This window comes from Petaurus breviceps, unplaced genomic scaffold (assembly GCF_028583685.1).
Source record: "Petaurus breviceps papuanus isolate PSGF00001 unplaced genomic scaffold, PetGlider_PUasm1.0 126, whole genome shotgun sequence".
Taxonomy (NCBI): Eukaryota; Metazoa; Chordata; class Mammalia; order Diprotodontia; family Petauridae; genus Petaurus; species Petaurus breviceps.
Window position 1 is genome coordinate 76,924,216 of NW_027185655.1, and position 17,407 is coordinate 76,941,622.

General features: G+C 36.7%; 1 protein-coding gene and 1 pseudogene across 2 annotated transcripts in view; both read left to right on the forward strand.

Moving 5' to 3' along the window:
- Nucleotides 1–17,407, forward strand: part of LOC138168224 (probable ATP-dependent RNA helicase DDX60) — a 177,548-nt gene that overhangs the window by 153,662 nt on the left and 6,479 nt on the right. For both annotated transcript variants that reach the window (XM_069097259.1, XM_069097269.1), the window contains exon 36: nt 13,685–13,836. In XM_069097259.1, coding sequence (XP_068953360.1) covers nt 13,685–13,836 — 152 coding nt within the window. The remainder of the gene's footprint in view (nt 1–13,684; nt 13,837–17,407) is intronic.
- Nucleotides 4,714–6,352, forward strand: LOC138170591 (A-kinase anchor protein 17A pseudogene; annotated as a pseudogene).

Consider the following 17,407-nt stretch of genomic DNA (forward strand, 5'->3'; position numbering starts at 1 on the left):
AGATAAGGTCCTGGTGACTGTGTGTGCTGTAGCCTCCGGGCATCTAGACTGAGGCCAAGGCCAGGACTCTGAGTGTTTCCCCTGAGTTACACCGAGGCTTACAGAGTAACCTGTGGGGGAGGGGTAATCTGGCCACTTCAGATTTCTGCATCTATGCCTCTTGGGTACAGCTCAGGAAGGCTCAGCAGCTGGTGACCAGCAGACATGGTGTCTGCAGATTCCCCTGGTGGTGCTGAGGCCCACCTGGGTTTTTGTTGTTGGCACTTGCTGGCTCCACCACCATGGGCTTTGGAAGCTCCTGCTGGTCAGATGAGGTGGGCCTTTTTGGGACCTCTCCCACCCTTCATTTGAGACTCCTTACTGCCTCAGTTACACCCTTTCCCAGTGACTCCTAAGCCTGAGGCTATTTCCCTATTTCAATCTCTGTGTTTTCTGCATCAGGGAGGGCAATGAGAGAAGCTAGGGCTTACTTTGCCATCTTGACTTCTGGAAATTCAGGTAGGTGATTTTTAAACTTCCAGGCTGTGAGCTGATAGCCCCCAGAGAACCTGCAGTCACTACTGAGGGCCCTGTGCTTACTCTTACCCAACTCTGGCTGATACTCTGTGCTGTGGTGATGGCTGTGAATTACCCTTGGGGTGGGTGAATCCGTTGGCTGGGCCTTCTTCTCACTTCTCTGTAGTCTGCTTTCTGGCCTGTGCTGGTGCAGCCCCTGCATGCTCTGCACTCCCCCTGCCCAGACCTACATGGGCACTTTCCTGGCCTGGAAATCTGCTATACTCTGTCTCCCATTGGATTCTGTTACTCTAAAATCTGTTCAGATTCACTTTTTAAAGTTTAGCAACAGGATTCATGGAGGAGCTTAGTAAAGTTACTGCTTTCATTCCACCATCCCATCCATATGATCGAGAAGGAAGTTTAAATGGGGTGCTGGGAATTTAAGCCACATTGCAAGTTGGAAAGACAGAAGGTGAACAGGAAGAAGCATCAGTTTTTGATAATTTTTCCTGAGGAATTTAGTTGCAATTGGGAAAGGAGAAATGAGATAGACTATGGGCAAGATAGAAGGGTGAACAGACAACTTTTTTTGGTTTCAGAAGATCTAAACTTCATTTTAGGCAGATAGAAGGAGACAAGTAGAAAGAGAGAAGATGACAAGGAGGAAGCTCTATGTAAATGGAGGAGCGAGAGGTCATAAGGAAGATGATCTCATCAATAGGGAGAGAGACTGGGCTTGTTATTTCTTGATGTAGGAAACTCCAAGATGAGAAAGCTCTTTTTACTAATGCAGGTTGTAGTTCAATGTATATCTATAGCTTATCATATTAGTAGTTGTTTGGGAACAGCAAGGTGTTAAATGACTTTACAGAATCAAACACATATTTTGTATGTTTCAGAGGCTCTATTTGAAACTGAGTCTTCCTGACTCTAAGGCTGTCTCACTATGCCACAATACCTTTTATATCTTCAATCTATCTATAGCAATAGAAATGCTAAAAAGAAGTTAAACTGCTAGAGATCCTCAAAAGATTGGAAAAAAAATTGTCATTAAAAGCAATGAACAAATCAAAACATCAACAGCAACAAACCCTTTTATTTGATAAAAGATTACTATGTGTTTTTAAAAAAAGCTCAGGTAAAATATTTAGGAAAATGGTGTATTAAAAAAATACTCAGAGTAGCACCAAAAAAGCTGTTTTTTTTTCTTTTTAAAAAATGTTTATATATTTTTAGTTTTCAACATCCACTTTTATAAGACTTTGAGTTGTAAATATTTTCCCCTCCCTCACCTTCCCCATCCCCAAAATGACATGCTGTCTGATATAGGTTATACATGTAGAACCATATTAAAGATACTTCTACATTAGTTATGTTGTAAAAGAAGAATCAGAGTAAAAGGGAGAAAAACAAACAAACAAAAAAGAAAATAATATGCTTCAATGTCCATTCAGACTCCATAGTTCTTTCTCTGGATATGGATAGCAATTTCTAGCATTAGTCTTTTCGAATTGTCTCAGATCAATGCATTGCTGAGAAGGGCTAAGTCTATTAAAGTTGCTCATCACACAGTGTTGCTATTGCTGTATACACTGTTCTCCTGGTTCTGCTCTCTTCAATCATCTTGAGTTCATGTAAGGCTTTGCAGATTTTTCTGAAATCCACTTCCTCATTTTTTCTTATAGAAAAATTGTATTCCATTATAGTCATAGACCACAACTTGTTTAGCCATTTCCGAATTGATGAGCATCCCCTCAATTTCTAATACTTTGCTACCATGAAAAGAATTTTTTTTTACCATGAAAATTTTTACTATGAAAAAATTTTACCATGAAAAAAATTTTTGTACATATTTTCCAACACGAGTCTTTTGGAGTTGTCTTAGATTCTTGCATTGCTAAGAAGAGCTAAGTCTATCAAAGTTATTCATTGTGCAATGTGGCAATTACTGTGTTCAATGTTCTCCTGATTCTGTTCATTTTATTCAACCTCAGTTGATATAAGTATTTCCAGATGTTTCTGAAGTCTATCTGCTCATCATTTCTTACAGAACAATAGAATTCCATTACATCCATAGACCACAACTTTGTTCAGCCATTCCCCAATTTATGGGCATCCCCTTAATTTCCAATTCTTTGCCATTACAAGAAGAGTTGCTTTAAATATTTTTGTACATATTTGCCCTTTTTATGATCTCTTTGGGAAACAGGCCTGGAAGTGGTATTACTGGATCAAAAAGTATGGACACTTTATAGCCCTTTGGATATAGTTGCAAATTGCTTTCCAGAATGATTGGATAAGCTTACAACTCCAACAATGCATTAGTGTTTCAACTTTGCCACATCTTCTTCATCATTTGTAATTTTTCTTTTTTTGTCAGATTAGTAAATCAGATAGGTGTGATGTGGTACCTAAGAGCTGTTTTTATTTCACTTTTACTAAGGAATAGAAATTTAGAGTGTTTTTCCATATGATTATAGATAACTTTAATTTCTTCCTCTTAAAACTGTCTTCATATCCTTTGACCATTTATCAACTGGGAAGTCACTTACATTTTTATAAATTTGGCTCAGTTCTCTATATATTTTAGAAATGAGTCCTGTATCAGAGACACTGGAAGTAAAAATTCTTTCTCAGTCGTCTGCTTCCCTCCTAATTTTGGTGGCATTGACTTTGTTTCTGCAAAAACTTTTCAATTTAAAATAATCAAAATTTAAAAAATATTTTAAAAAAACTAAAAAAAGAAAATTTTTTTTAAAAATCTATAATTAAAATTATTCATTTTGCATTTCACTATGTTAGAGAATTGTTTGCTCATAAATTCTTCCCTTCTCCATACATCTGACAGATAAACTATTCCTTGCACTACTAAATTTTTTATAGTATCACCCTTTATGTCTAAATCATGTAACCATTTTGACCATATTTGGTATACATTGCATGGTATTGGTCTTTACCTAGTTTTTGCTATACCATTTTCCAGTTTTCTAAGCAGTTTTTGTAAAAACTGAGTTATTCTTCCAGAAGCTGGAGTGTTTGAATTTATCAAACAGTAGATTACTATAGTCATCAATGACTGTGTCTTCTGTACCTAATCTATTCCAATCTACTCTATTTCTTAGCCAGTATGAAGTACTTTTGATGCTTTATATATGATTTTAGCTCTAGTATGAATGGGCCACCTTCCTTTGCATTTCTTTCCATTAATTCCCTTGATATTCTCTATCTTATGTCCTTCTGGATGAATTTTATTATTATTTTTCTAGCTATATAAAATAAATTTTTGGTAGTATGATTGGTATGGCACTGAATAACTAAATTAATTTAGGTAGAATTGTCACTTTTATTATATTAGCTTGGCCTACCTATGAGCAACTGCTTTTTTTTCCAAAAATTTATATCTGACTTTATTTTTGTAAAGTGTTTCATAATTTTGTTCTTATAGTTCCTGGCTTATTGCCTACAGCTACTTTACATGGAATTTCTCTTTCTATCTCTTGTTGCTGGGCTTTGTTTGTAATATATAGAAATGCTGATGATTTATGTGAATTTATTTTATATCCTGCCACTATGCTAAAGTTAAGTATTTCAAACACTTTTTAAAGTTATTTCTCTAGGATTCTCTAAGTATACCATCATATCATCTGCAAATGTTGATAACTTTGTTTCTTCATTACCTATTCTAATTCTTTAAATTTCTTTTTTTCTCTTATTGCTAAAACTAACTTTTCTAGTAACATATTGAATAAAAGTGTTGAAAATGGTAGTCCTTTTTCACCTATAATCACATTGGAAATGCTTCTAGCTCTTCCCCAATACATATAGTGCTTGATGAAGGTTGTAGATAGATGCTCCTTATCATTTTAAGGAAAATTCCATCTATTCCTTTAATCTCTGATTTTTAAAATAGGAATGGGTGTTGTATTTTTTCAAAAGCATTTTCTGCATATTTTGAGATAATCATGTGATTTCTCTTAATTTTATTATTGATATGGTCAATTTTGAAGATAGTTTTTTTTTTAAATATTGAACCAGCCCTGAATTCCTGATATCCCACCTGGTCATAGTGTATTATCCCTGTGTTGCTGTAATCTTTTTGCTAGTATTTTATTTAAAATTTTTGCATCTGTAAGTGAAGTGCTATAATGGGTGGGGTGGGAGTGAGCATGCTCGCAGATACTGGGTTTGGGGTGGTAGAGGTAGGGTTGGATATAGGGGAGCAAGCCTCCTAGTGCTGAAAAGTTAGAGGAAGAGACTCCTAGAGCATGTCTAGCTTTTGGCTATGGTGGCTGATATTATTGTTCATGATACATTTGAATCAGTTGAACTTTGTAGTTTATATGGATTATACCTCAAGCCTCAAGCAAAATGATCATTAATGTAAGCTTCCACAATTGAAGCAACCTAGAAAATCCATTTCTAATTGGGAAGTGATGGAAATGTTGAAAGGAATGGCAGAGAGTCATCAATTTTCTATTCTTCAAATGTCTAAAAGCACTATGGATTTCATCCATTTTGAAGAAGTTGAAAATAAAAGCTCAGTTAAGTCTTTTCTTATATGTCTTGATGGCAAAACAATAAAGATTAGTGGTTTCTCAGATATTTTAAAAGTCTGAACTGCTGAGTTTAAAATAGTTTTCCTGTAACTCCTTTTTCCATGATGCAAGAGATAGGAATGAGATTTTGTCAGGAGAGAGACCAGACACAATTCATTTGGAAGGACTACTTTGTAAAAGGTTTGCATTGAAAGAAACCGGTTCAGAAAAAAGCAAATGAAGAAGTTCTCATTAAAGTTATTTGAGACATTAAGATAAATACAAAATGTGGATACGCCAGTGTTGGACCCTTATAGAGAAGAAATTACTGTCAGAAACTTTCTTACTTTTAGTTTTGATAGATGAAATGAACTTTCAAATGTATGTTCAGTATAAAGAGTATGTTGGCTTTATCAAAGCTACAAATACCTTGCATGGTCTGAAACTAATATATAAATGTGAATATGGCAAAGTAGTACCCTGAAATAGGAAGATTTCTTTTGACTTAAACATTTTAGTGATACCTCAATTAAAAAAACAGCAACCTGAAAGACATAAAATTCAAGAACTTGAACAGCAAAGAGAAGAGCAGAAACAGAAAGGAAATAAGGGAAAAAGAAGAGGAAAGAGGAGTTGGCAAGAGAAAGAAAGTGAGAAAAGAAGCTATACAAGAGAAAACAAAAACAGAAAGACCACGGAAATCAGAAAAAAAAAAAACTAGAGAAGATACAAGCAGAGGAACAGAAAAATACAAGAGAAGATAAAATGAGTGGAGAGAAAATTATTGTTGGCTCAAAGAAATTTTTAGCCAATAAGATTAATTATAGAACTGCTAAGCAGAGTAAAGGCAGTAAAACTACTAGAGCATGAACAGAAAGCAGAAAACTGCCTTTAGCAGCTTGAGGAGAGAAGGCAACTTCAGGAGACTGAGCTCAGATGGGTGGAAGAGGAAAAACAGCTAAGTTCTGGGGCTCCAGAAAGAGAAAGAGCTGGGGGAAAGCCTATTAAATATTTTGTTGAGCAAGAAAATAGATGAGACACAACAGAACAAGGAAGAAGCAGTGGCATCTTACTCTGTCCTATTGCAGTCTTTTATAGCTATTATACAGTTGGTGTTTTCAAGCTCTTACTTCTACCTCTTTAAGGATCAGCCAACTCAGCTCTGTCAAAGATAAATGCTATTAAATCAGGAGATTAATTTTAATTCCATAAATATGAATGGAAACTTAAGTGAAGACACTTAGTAAGAAGAAAGTAAGAAACTTAACTATTACAAGGGAAAGCTATACAGAAAAAAAGTGCAGGTATATTCTTTTGTATTCCTGCCAATAATCAACAACATAAGGGTACATCTAATTGTGACCAGATGTAATGTAATGCCAAGGAAAGGCAACTTCCCAAGGTTCAGAATACCAGCATAGGTGCTCTCCATTTTATTCAGTGACAAACCAAGAACAGAGAAGGTCAAAACATGACATCATTCCAAATACAGCATTTACTAAGTGTGATTAAATAATCTCCAAGTACTACCCCACCCCAGGACCTTCCATTCATTCAATCAATTACAAAGTCCCTGTTCTAAATACTACTCCACCCCTAGGCTGTACCTTCATTTAGTCCACCACAAAGCCCCTCTTCTCAAATGGAGATTAGTTTCCAAACATAAGTAAAATACATTCATTTGTTCAACCATAGAACACAAAAAGGTCAAAAGTTCCCCACCCCTGGATCACAATTGAATCTACCCCAGAGTTACAGCAAGTTTAAGCACAGCACTTGATACCCAAATGGAGCTCTTTTCTTCATCTTGACATGAGGCAAGTTCTCAGCAATCTTAGTTCCTGGGGAGACAAGGCTTAGCAAGGCCACAAGATACATTGCCAGTCCCTTCATTAATTCATCCTCTGTCTGTAGAACAGTCCTAGAACCCCTGAAAACATTAGCAAAACCCTCTCCCAGGATTTCTGTAAACATACAACAAGAAAATCCTTCTTCAGGGCTTCTGAACCAACAGAAAGGTTCCCAGACCCCTGCAACAACAGCACTGTCCTTCACCAGTGGACAGTATTCACTCTCTGTCTGCAGGACAGTCTCAGGAGCTCTTAGCCAACAGCCAGGTTCCAGGACTTCTTCAACAAAAGGACTGTCTTTCACCAGTGGACAAATCTGGCAAAACAACATCAAAACAGACAGACAAAGTACCAGCAAAACAGCCATGTCTCCTCAGTCCTTGGCAGCTCAGGGGGCAGGTCTCAAAAGTCCAGGGCAATTCAAAGTGGCCCCCAGCAATTCTCTCAGTCTCTCTCTCTGCCTCCACGAGGGTGCTGCTTCCAAAAAGTTCTTCTGCCTCTCTCTCTTGTCTCTCCAAATCTACGTCACCAGCTCCTCCCAGTTCAGGACTCTCTTTTCACATCAACAAGTCCATCCCACAGGTGGGATTAACAAGCTCTGGGTTTTAACACAATCAGTTTGAAAACCAAGCCAATACAGGGGAATCTTTATATTCCATTACTATCACGCCAGAGCACGTCCAAGAAACCATTCATCTTCTGGACAAGACAAGTATAAAAGAGAATCAAGTAAGGGGAAAGCAGGTCCAGCAGAGAGAGAAGTACTGAGGACAGACATAAAAATGATAGGAGCAAGCATAGAATGGATGCGAATAGTTTGGTAAGTAGCCAAAGATCAAGCAGGGGTGATTTCCCTGGTTTCTCTGGTCCATTTTTGTTTGTAAAAGTTTAAGACACTTGGGATTTCCTTTAATTTTCCTTTACACTTTTCTGCCTTCGTGTTTATAATCTTTATTTTTCACCCCTTAATTAATTAATTTTTACCATCACATCAAAGTCAACATTCTCTGTCTATGTATGTCCCTTCTAAATGTCATAATAAAGATACACTTCTCAAGAATTACAAGTATGATCTGCCCATGTATGGGATTTAAACCGTTTAACCTTATTGAATAAAATGGTTTTTAAAAAATTTTTTGTTTCCTTTTTTCTGCTTCTCTTGAGTCTTGTATTTGAAGATTGAATTTTCTGTTCAGTCCTGGATTTTTCATCAGGAAAGTTTGGAAGTCCGCTATTTCATTGAATATCAATCTCCTTCCCTGAAAGATTATGCTCAATTTTGCTGGGTAGGTGATGTTTGGTTGTGATTCAAGCTCCTTTATCTTCCAGGATATCACATTCCAAACGCTCAGATTCTTTAATATAGAAGCTGCTATGTCCTGTGTAATCCTGACTGTGGTTTCATGATATTTTAATTGCTTTATTTAAGGCTACTTGTAGTGTTTTTTCCTTGACCTGATCATTCTGGAATTTAGTCACAATATTCCTTAGAGTTTTCCTCTTTCAGGAGGTCATCAGTGGTTTCTTTCAGGGACTATTTATTCTCTTCTTTAGGATATCATGTCAGGTTTCCTTGATAATTTTTTGAAAGGTGCTGTCCAAACTCTTTTTGTGATCATGACTTTCAGGTAGACCAAGAATTCTTAAATTGTTTTTCCTGGATCTGTTTTGCAGGTCACTTGTTTTACCAATGAAGTATTTTACATTGTATGCTATTTTTTCATTATTTTGTTTGACTGATTCTTGAAGTCTCATAGGGTCATTAGTTTCCACTTGCCCAGTTCTAATTTTTAAGGAACTGTTTTCTATGTTAGCTTTTCTACCTTCTTTTCCATTTGGCCAATTCTACTTTTTAATGAGGTTTTTTATTCAGTGGATTTTTTCCCCATTTGGCCAATTGTATTTTTTAAGGAATTATTTTCTTCAGTCAATTTTTGTCCTTTATTTTCCAAGCTGTTGATTCTCTCTTACATAAACCTCTCCTTTCTTTTCTGAATTTTTCTTCTACCTCTCTTATTTGGCTTTTGAAAAGGCTTTTTGAACTCTTCCAAGAAGTCTTTTTGGGCTGCAGAGCAACACATATTTCCCTTTGACTTGTTAGTTTGTATATTGACAATATTGTCCTCTTCTGAGTTTGTGTTTTGATCTTGCCTGTCCTCATAGATACTGTCTATGGGGGTGGCTAGGTGGTGCAGTGAGTAGAGCACTAGCCCTGAAGTCAGGAGGACCTCAGTTCAAATCTGCCCTCAGACACCAACACTTACTAGCTGTGTGACCTTGGGCAAGTCACTTAACCCCAATTGCCTTGCCTATCCCCTCCAAAAAGTTAAAAAAAACTCTCTATGGTCAGTGTTTCTTTTTGCTTTTTGATCATCTTGCTTGCCTCTTCCATGGCTTTTAAACTTGCGTTCTGCTTCAGCAGTACATCAGGCACTGATCCAAGCTTCTGGTGCTGGGGGCCAGGGACCTGATCAATGACTTTGTGTGCTGTGGCCTCAGGTGTTGGCAGCTGGAGGTTGTAGGGGCCTGATAGCTTATTTGGTGCTGACTTGGGGTTCAGAGGCCAGTTGTTTTTTTCCACATTTTCCCAGGTCTAGACTGAAGCAAGTTAGGTCCTGGATATTAGAGGGCTCCTGCCTGCCCTGGGCAGTGCTGAAGCCTGAGGAGATCTGGCTGATGGAAGATGCCTGCCTGCCCAGGGCTGCCCCAGAACACGGGGAGGTTCTCTGTGCTGGAGTCTGCTTGTTCCCCTATGCTAAGGCACGTGAGGTGTCCTAGTGTTGGCATTTGCCGCCTCCCCCACTCTGGGGCCCAGAATCTCCCACTGGTTGGATGAAGTGGGGCTTGTTGCTGGCTTGCTGGCATGCTTCCTCTCCTGGAATGTGCAACTCTTCTATTCAAGTGAGATGGACCTTTCTTGCCAATCCTCTTAGTCTCTTGGGCTAAAAGGTTACTTCACCCCATCTTTCTGCTGACTCCACTGTTCCAGAGTTTTTCCTGCAGTACCATTTTCTGTTTATTCAGAAGTCAGTAAGGGAGAGGGACAGAAATGTACTGCTTACTCCCCCATCTTGGCTCCTACAGGTCCCCTAGGTTTTCTTGATAAGAACAATTGAAGGAATTAAATTAAAAATAAAGTTTATTAGAAATCATAAGGTAACATACAGGACTCTCTTTGTGGACTCTTAGGAAAATAATTACAAAATTCAACTGTTTGAAAAATCTGTGGAAAATATGCACAAAACAAAAAAAAGTATAAGGAAAGGCAGTCTAGTGGAAATAATAGAGGAAGCAGAAAAAAAATTGGGAAAATTACACACCTAGAAAAAGTTTTAGAAGCAATGTAGAAAGAAGTGATAGACCTGGAAGGCAGTATGAGGATTAAGAATGATGAAAGTTGCTAAAACCGAAGAAAAGCAGCTGTCCACTAAATTTTAGAAAAAACAATATAAGGAAATTTCTAAGAAATGTTGAATGTAGGCAACAGTTTGCTAATCAACCAGTTTTACAGCATTTTAACTGAGGGTTGATCTCCAAATTTAATTTGCTCAATCCAAGCTTTAGAAGCATCATAAATATCTATCACGTATTTGATCAAGACTTTTCTTTTTGATTCTACCTTGACAATATCTTTTACATCCATCCTCTTCTTGCCATTCACATGACCCCCACCCTAGATCAGGTCATCATCCCTCTTCCCTGACAGATTGCAATAACCTCCTTACATTATTCCTGACTTCAGTCTCTCCCTTCACCAATAAATCTTCTGCATAGCATCTAAAGTGGCATTCCTAAAGTGTGGATCTGTCCATGTCACTACCTTGTTTAGTAAGCTCCAGTGACTCCTGATTACTTGGATAAAATACACTCTCTTTGGCATTTAAAGTCATCAATTAACTCTCTCCAATTTATTGCTCCAGGCTTATTATATACACTTCCCTTCTCACATTCTTCCATCTGGTCAAATTGACCTTACTGTTCCTTAAACAACATTCTATCTCCAATCTCCATGACTTTCTGTATTCAGGCCATCCTCTATGCCTGGCATGTACTCACCTTTGTTTTTTGGGACCCCCAGTTTCCTTCAAAACAAATGTCAATTGCTGCTTGAAACCTTCTCCATGCTCCCAGTTACTAATGCCTTCCCTCTTCCCCAAGTTACCTTGTATTTGTATTTATTTTGTATATGAATATGTATGTACATGCTGTGCCTCCCTTTAAAAAATATAAAGTCCTTGAGGGCAGGGGCTATTTAGTTTTTGTCTTTGCATCCCCAGGGCCTCTCTGAAGTTGCATTGATGATATCAGGAAAATTTGAATTCAAATTATAAAATATTAATAAAATTTAACTAGGGTATTTTTATTATTCTTAAAGGCACTATTGCCAATGTTAAATAGAAATATAAAACATTTACTTAATGGTATAGCAACTAAATTTACAAAGGAAGAGTTGTAAAAAGAATTACAAAATCAATAATATTCAAACATTTCAATGTCTCACTAACATATTATGATCAGTCAGTAAAATAAATAGCAAAGGAGTCATAGTTTTGAATTACTGCTGTTAAAACTTGGTCTGAAAGCTTTACAGAGGAAACACCTTATTCAGAAACACACATGCACACATTTTATATATTCTTCCCTCCCTCCCAATACATGATATATTCACAATTCAATATATTCTTAGGCCATAAAAAAGTTGTAAATAAATTTAGAAAGGGAGAAGTTTTAAACACTCCTTTTTTTATTCATAGTCTAATAAAAGAGTAATCAATAAAGAAAATGTTACCAAAAACTATTGGCCTATAAGAAAATTTAAAATGAAATGTGGATTAAAGAACACATTGCAGAAAATAATAAATTATGCTAAAGACAAAAATATATACCCAACATCAGCATTTATGGAAGCACGATAAATGACCTTGGATCGTTTTATGAAAAATTAAAAGAGAAAATTGAATTGATTTTGCTTTTTAAGAATAAGAAAAATACATCTCAAATAGGCACAAAGCAAGATATCATCAAAATGAAAGGAAAAATCATATAATCTTAATCTTAATTCTTGTTCTGTTTTCCAGGGCCTTCACTTCTGTCTACATTGGTTCAAAATTCTTTCCTGTTGAGTGAATTTTCTGTTTTGTTTTTCTGTATTCTTTACTATTTCCACAAGACTGTCAGTTTCATTGTTTGCTTTCTATATATCAGATTGATAATGGTCAATTGAATCTTAATTTAGCTGTCTTTTAATAGTGTCTTTCTTCACATTGTTATTTGTTCTCCTGATTCTGCTTTCTTTATTCTGCATCAATTCATACAAAGTCATACTTTAAAAAAAAAAGATTAAGGTAGGAATTGTTAAGCCAGATTTTCCTGTTTGGTCTTACTTGATAGGCATTTATTTGGTAGATACTAGTTGAGGGCTACCCACTGTCCCTCACACTCTGGTATTTCCTTCTCTAATTAGAAATGTGAAATGAAAATAGTCTTCCATGTTAGCATGGTTTGAGTGTAAATTGAGCAGCAGTTGGATGGCAGGACTGCCATAGCTGTGTTGTGGTAATTCCATCTGTCTAGGCCATTCTACTTTTCAAAATTGAAATGTGTTGAAACAGAGGTCAGCATCCTGTCATTGTGAGATAGTCTCTTCATTATCAAGACATATATATTTGCCTCCAAATAGTCCTATCTTTTTCTATTATCCTCTCCTATTTCAGGTGAGTACTATAATGAGGACTTTCTTCTTTTTTGTTGGGGGTGGGTCAAGACCTGTGATCTTACCTATTTCCCAGATGTAAAGCTCCTTCTACTCCTGCATATAAGCAACTTCTCTGGAATTTATAGCCTTAAGGGAGAGATTTAGGGACACTGAGAGGTCCCATAGCTAGTAGGTATCAATGAAAGAGCTTGAATTTGGCTCTTTCTGATTCCTTGTTGGCCCTTTATCTCCCACACCATGTTGTATCTCAATAATGACTGGAAGAGAGACTGGACCTGTGCTTTCTCTGGTATAGGGAATTCTCAGATGAGAAAATTTTATATATATTTTATATATAGTCTTAGAGAGTTGCCTTGGGAACTGAGAGGTTAAGCATCTAGCCCCAGGGTCATATTGACATGATTTACCAGATACAGGTCTTAAAAAGCAGTCTTCTTCCTTCCAGGGCAGATTTCTGTCTATTAAATTATAATACCTATTGCTTTAGGATTTTTTTAAAGGTGTGTTATCCAAATTCTTGTCTTCCTTCCTCTTTGCTCAGTTCTTTAGTGTAGGTAGGAATGGAGAATCTCTAGAACTGATTAGTGAAGGAATTAGTTTCAGAATCCATTGGAGCTATGGAGGTTATGGTACTGATGATAATAACAATAACACAAATGACTATGCTTTTAAGAAACTGGGTTCTGCTCACATAAATAAAAATTCTCTAGTATACCAATGGATATATGTTCTCATTCATTTCAGAGTTTCCTCTGAATTGCAATTGATCCATGCCTTTCTATTCTATGAGACTTTTACTCATTTCTTCCCATAAGTTTACTATGAGAACTCCACCCAATATAATGGAGGCCTTCCTCCCCTTCTTTTGACATCAGGAGAATACTGGTAGAGTACTCTGGATGGCCACTTGTTGTCCTTCAAGAGATAAGCCTATATTTTTTATTATATATTACTTGATAACATCTTTTACATTTTTAGCAACCCACAAAATAAAAAAAATTAAATAAATACATTTTAAGATGCTAGCTGTTACTTACATATATTTACATATAAAAGTTGAACTGAGGGAAACTTTTGTTTTTTAGGTCATTCTACGTACAATTGGTATTACTTCCTCCCAGGTTCCTGTACTTCACTCAAGTAAAATTGACAATCTAGGGAGGAGAATGATACTCAATGCTTATGCCCTTGATTTTTATAAACATGGCTCTTTGAAAGGATTAGAACAAGATAACAGGTAGGTAATGATTTTTATAGTTAGGAATTCGAATTAATCATTATATATAACCGATCTTCCTTTGCAGAGATATATCAAAGAAAATTAAATTAAGAACTCTATGACCTTTTTCCTGGTGGTACACTCTTGCTGAAAGTTTTGTATCTATATCTATATATCTATACTTATATTCCATATATATATGTATGCGTGTGTGTGTGTGTGTGTGTGTGTGTGTGTGTGTGTGTACACACACATTCTTTGAAATAAGGTTAGGTCTATTGAGTTAAACATAGAATTTATGTATGAATATACAATTTCTTCAGGGTTTGGAATTCCTCACATTAATCTCCTATGACTTTGTGACTAAATCCCTGGGAGGCTAAGAGAAATAAAGCACTTGTCCAGGGTCACATAATTAATAAATATCAGAGGCAAGATTTAAACCCATGTTTCCTGACTCTGAGTGCAGCATGCTACTGAGAAGGTTGAATTGATCCTGAACATTTCAATTAATTATTTTTGTCCTTGAACAGCTTACATCATGGTTCTCTGTCTCTGAACTTGTTTCAGAATTCAGCAGGCCTATCATGGGTGAAGGTTAAAAATCCATTTCTCCTGCTAACTTATTCTTGCCTCAAGGAATTTAATTGTTCTTGGATGTGTGTGAATACAAGGGAGTTGGATCTAACTTACATCTAACTTACCAATCATATTGTTTGCTGTGCCTCAGGTCTGTAACCAGACATGCTGTCATCAATCCCATCACACCTACCCTGTCCTATTCTTTGTTCTGTACTCCCAAAAATCTATAACAGGGAAGCTCAGGGTCTTTGGAATAAATGGAGGCAAATTATTTGTTTATTTATTGACAAGCAGCATGTTCCTGTTAGTAAATGTTATCTTGCTTGGAAAAACATGCCTCAGTTTATGTTTTTGTTAAATTTTGACCACATGCTACCACTACATGCTACTGCTTCTGACTTAAAATGAAACACAAAAATTTGAAATAATTGTTCCTTTTTAAAAAATGGCTAATGATAAGCAATAGTTAATATAATTTACATTCTTAATTTTCTATTCTGGTGAAGATCTCAGAGTTAATTTTTTTTAAAGGTGGTTATCCAAATTCTTGTCTTCCTTCCCCTTTGCTCAATTCTTTAGTGTGGGTGGGAATGGAGAATCTTTAGAACTGGTTAGTGAAGGAATTAGTTTCAGAGTCCATTGGAGCTATGGAGGTTAGCTCTCTGAGTTTTGTGGAAGGGAAACCATCCTTTTGTGGAAGGGAAACCAGGAATAATCTGAACAGATGTTGACATCTAAGAACAGACAACTACACTATCTCACTTGGTGATATCAGCTTCCATGGGAGGTTTTCCCCTTCAAACACTCCCTACCCTTCTCTTATCTTCTCTGTTATTGTTAAGGACATTACCATCCTCCTAGTGGTCTGGACTCAAAGCCTTGGTGGTGTTCTCAACTCCTTACTCTCACTCATGCTAGATATCTAGTCCATTGCCCAACTGTATTGTTTCTATGTTCATAGCACCTCTTATGTATGTCCCGTACTCTCCATTCATAAAAAACATCAACTTTTACCTGGACTAGTGTGATATTCCTCTAACTTATCTCCCTGTGTCAAGTCTGTCCATACTCTAGTCCATCCTACACTTGGTTATCAAAGTGATTTTTCTAAAGCATAGCTCTGACTGTGTCATCTCCCTGCTTAACGGCATCATGAAAACTTAGAAGAGGTGAGACCGGTGGCCAGTCGTGTCAAAATGTTGCAGAAAGGTTAAGACAGATAAGGACTGAGAAAAGGTTTTATAATTAAGAGATCATTGATACTCTTTGGAGAGAGCAATTTATTTGAACAATTAGGTTAGAAATGACTACAAAGGGCTGAGAAGTGAGTGAGAACAGAAGTGGAGATAAAGACTGTAGACAACTTTTTCAAAGAAAAGGAAAGATTTACAATGATAGTTGGAAAGGGTGTATGATCTAATGAGATTTTTGAGCATGATGAGACTTGGATAAGTTTGTAGAATAGAGTTTGGAGATAAGAAAATGAGATGATTGAAGATAAGGGTGGATATGATGCTCATGGGGGACAAAGAAAAAGATCTAGTTCAATCCTGTCATTCAATGAACAGAAAACAAATAAAACATCTGAGCACCCAGATATATACAATGACATGCGCAAAGTCCTCCACATAGTAAAGTGGCAGAGCCAGGATTCTAACCCAAGTTCCTGCTTTCCATCTGATGTTAACTGACTGAGAGATTAGGGAAAGTTTCCTGGGTGGAGCAATATATATTTGAATTAGACTTTAAAGGATGTAGCACCAATGCAATATTCATAGCCCCACTGGTGACTGTAAATGCATAATTCTCAGTAGCAAAATATAACAAACTCTCTATATAGAAGAGAGAAGCAAAACATTTATTCAGAAACCAGAAAACTGAATCCAAACACCAGGAAACCAAATACATCACAGAAACATAGAAGTTAATACACCATAACACCACAGAGAGTAAAACCATCCTTTACTCTTCCCACAAACCAATACTCACAAGCCTAGCTATCTGCTTGCCTGCTGTTCTCTCTCTCTCTCACTGTCTAACTGCTCTGACTCCCAGTTTCCTGTGGGCTCTCCTCTACTCTTCAGCAAACTCTTCCCACCACAGGCTCCACGTGATTACATTTGGCCTACTAGGGAACAGGGAAAATTTTCAAATCAGGGATGGTCTTCAAATTCCCTTAGGCTTGTTGAGGGGCAGGGAAGATCTTCAAATTACCATTACCATTACAAAGGATCAGTAGCATTTCTACACACAAAGGATGTGTGAGTATTCAAGATCAACCCTGAAGTCTTTTTAGACATCAGGAACAATTTGAACAATAGTACAGAGGCTAAAGAGTGTTTGACTTATACAGAAATAAGAAGACACCTAGTTTGTCTTAAATGTAGTGTAAGGCGATTCTAGACTTGATTTTTTGTTTTTTTTTGTTGTTGTTGTTGAGGAAATTTTTAGGTAAGGGAACTCCCTCTATCAATACAGGCCAGCACTTTCAATGTAACTTTCTGGATTTTCCTGAGACGCTAAGTAGATTGTTCAGGGTCACAAAGTTAATGTGTGTCATTTAGCGCTTAATCTCACGTCTCAACCCCAAGGCTGGCTCTCCACTCACTGCACCAAGGCAGCAGAATCTTGGGACAGAGTATGCATATAGGAAAGTGGCATTCCTTTTGAAACTGCTTTATATTTATATACACACATACACATACACAGGTATGTAGGCATGCTTTGTATTTACTTGTGTATTACTCCTCAGTAGAATGTAAACTTCTCAAGGTCATAGACTGTTTCACTTTTGTCTGTATATTTAGGAAAGTCTTGGTATTACTTTGCTCTTCTGAAAATACTTTATATAGGAGAGTGGTTCTCATGATTCCCTAAGCCTTTATACAGAGCAATACTCAACCTCAGAGTACCTGCCCTAATTCCACAACTCTGAAACTGGTCTTTGACATGAGCTTCTAGTCATGAAAGCTGATTATTTTTATATTAGGACTCTCTTATGTCTTAT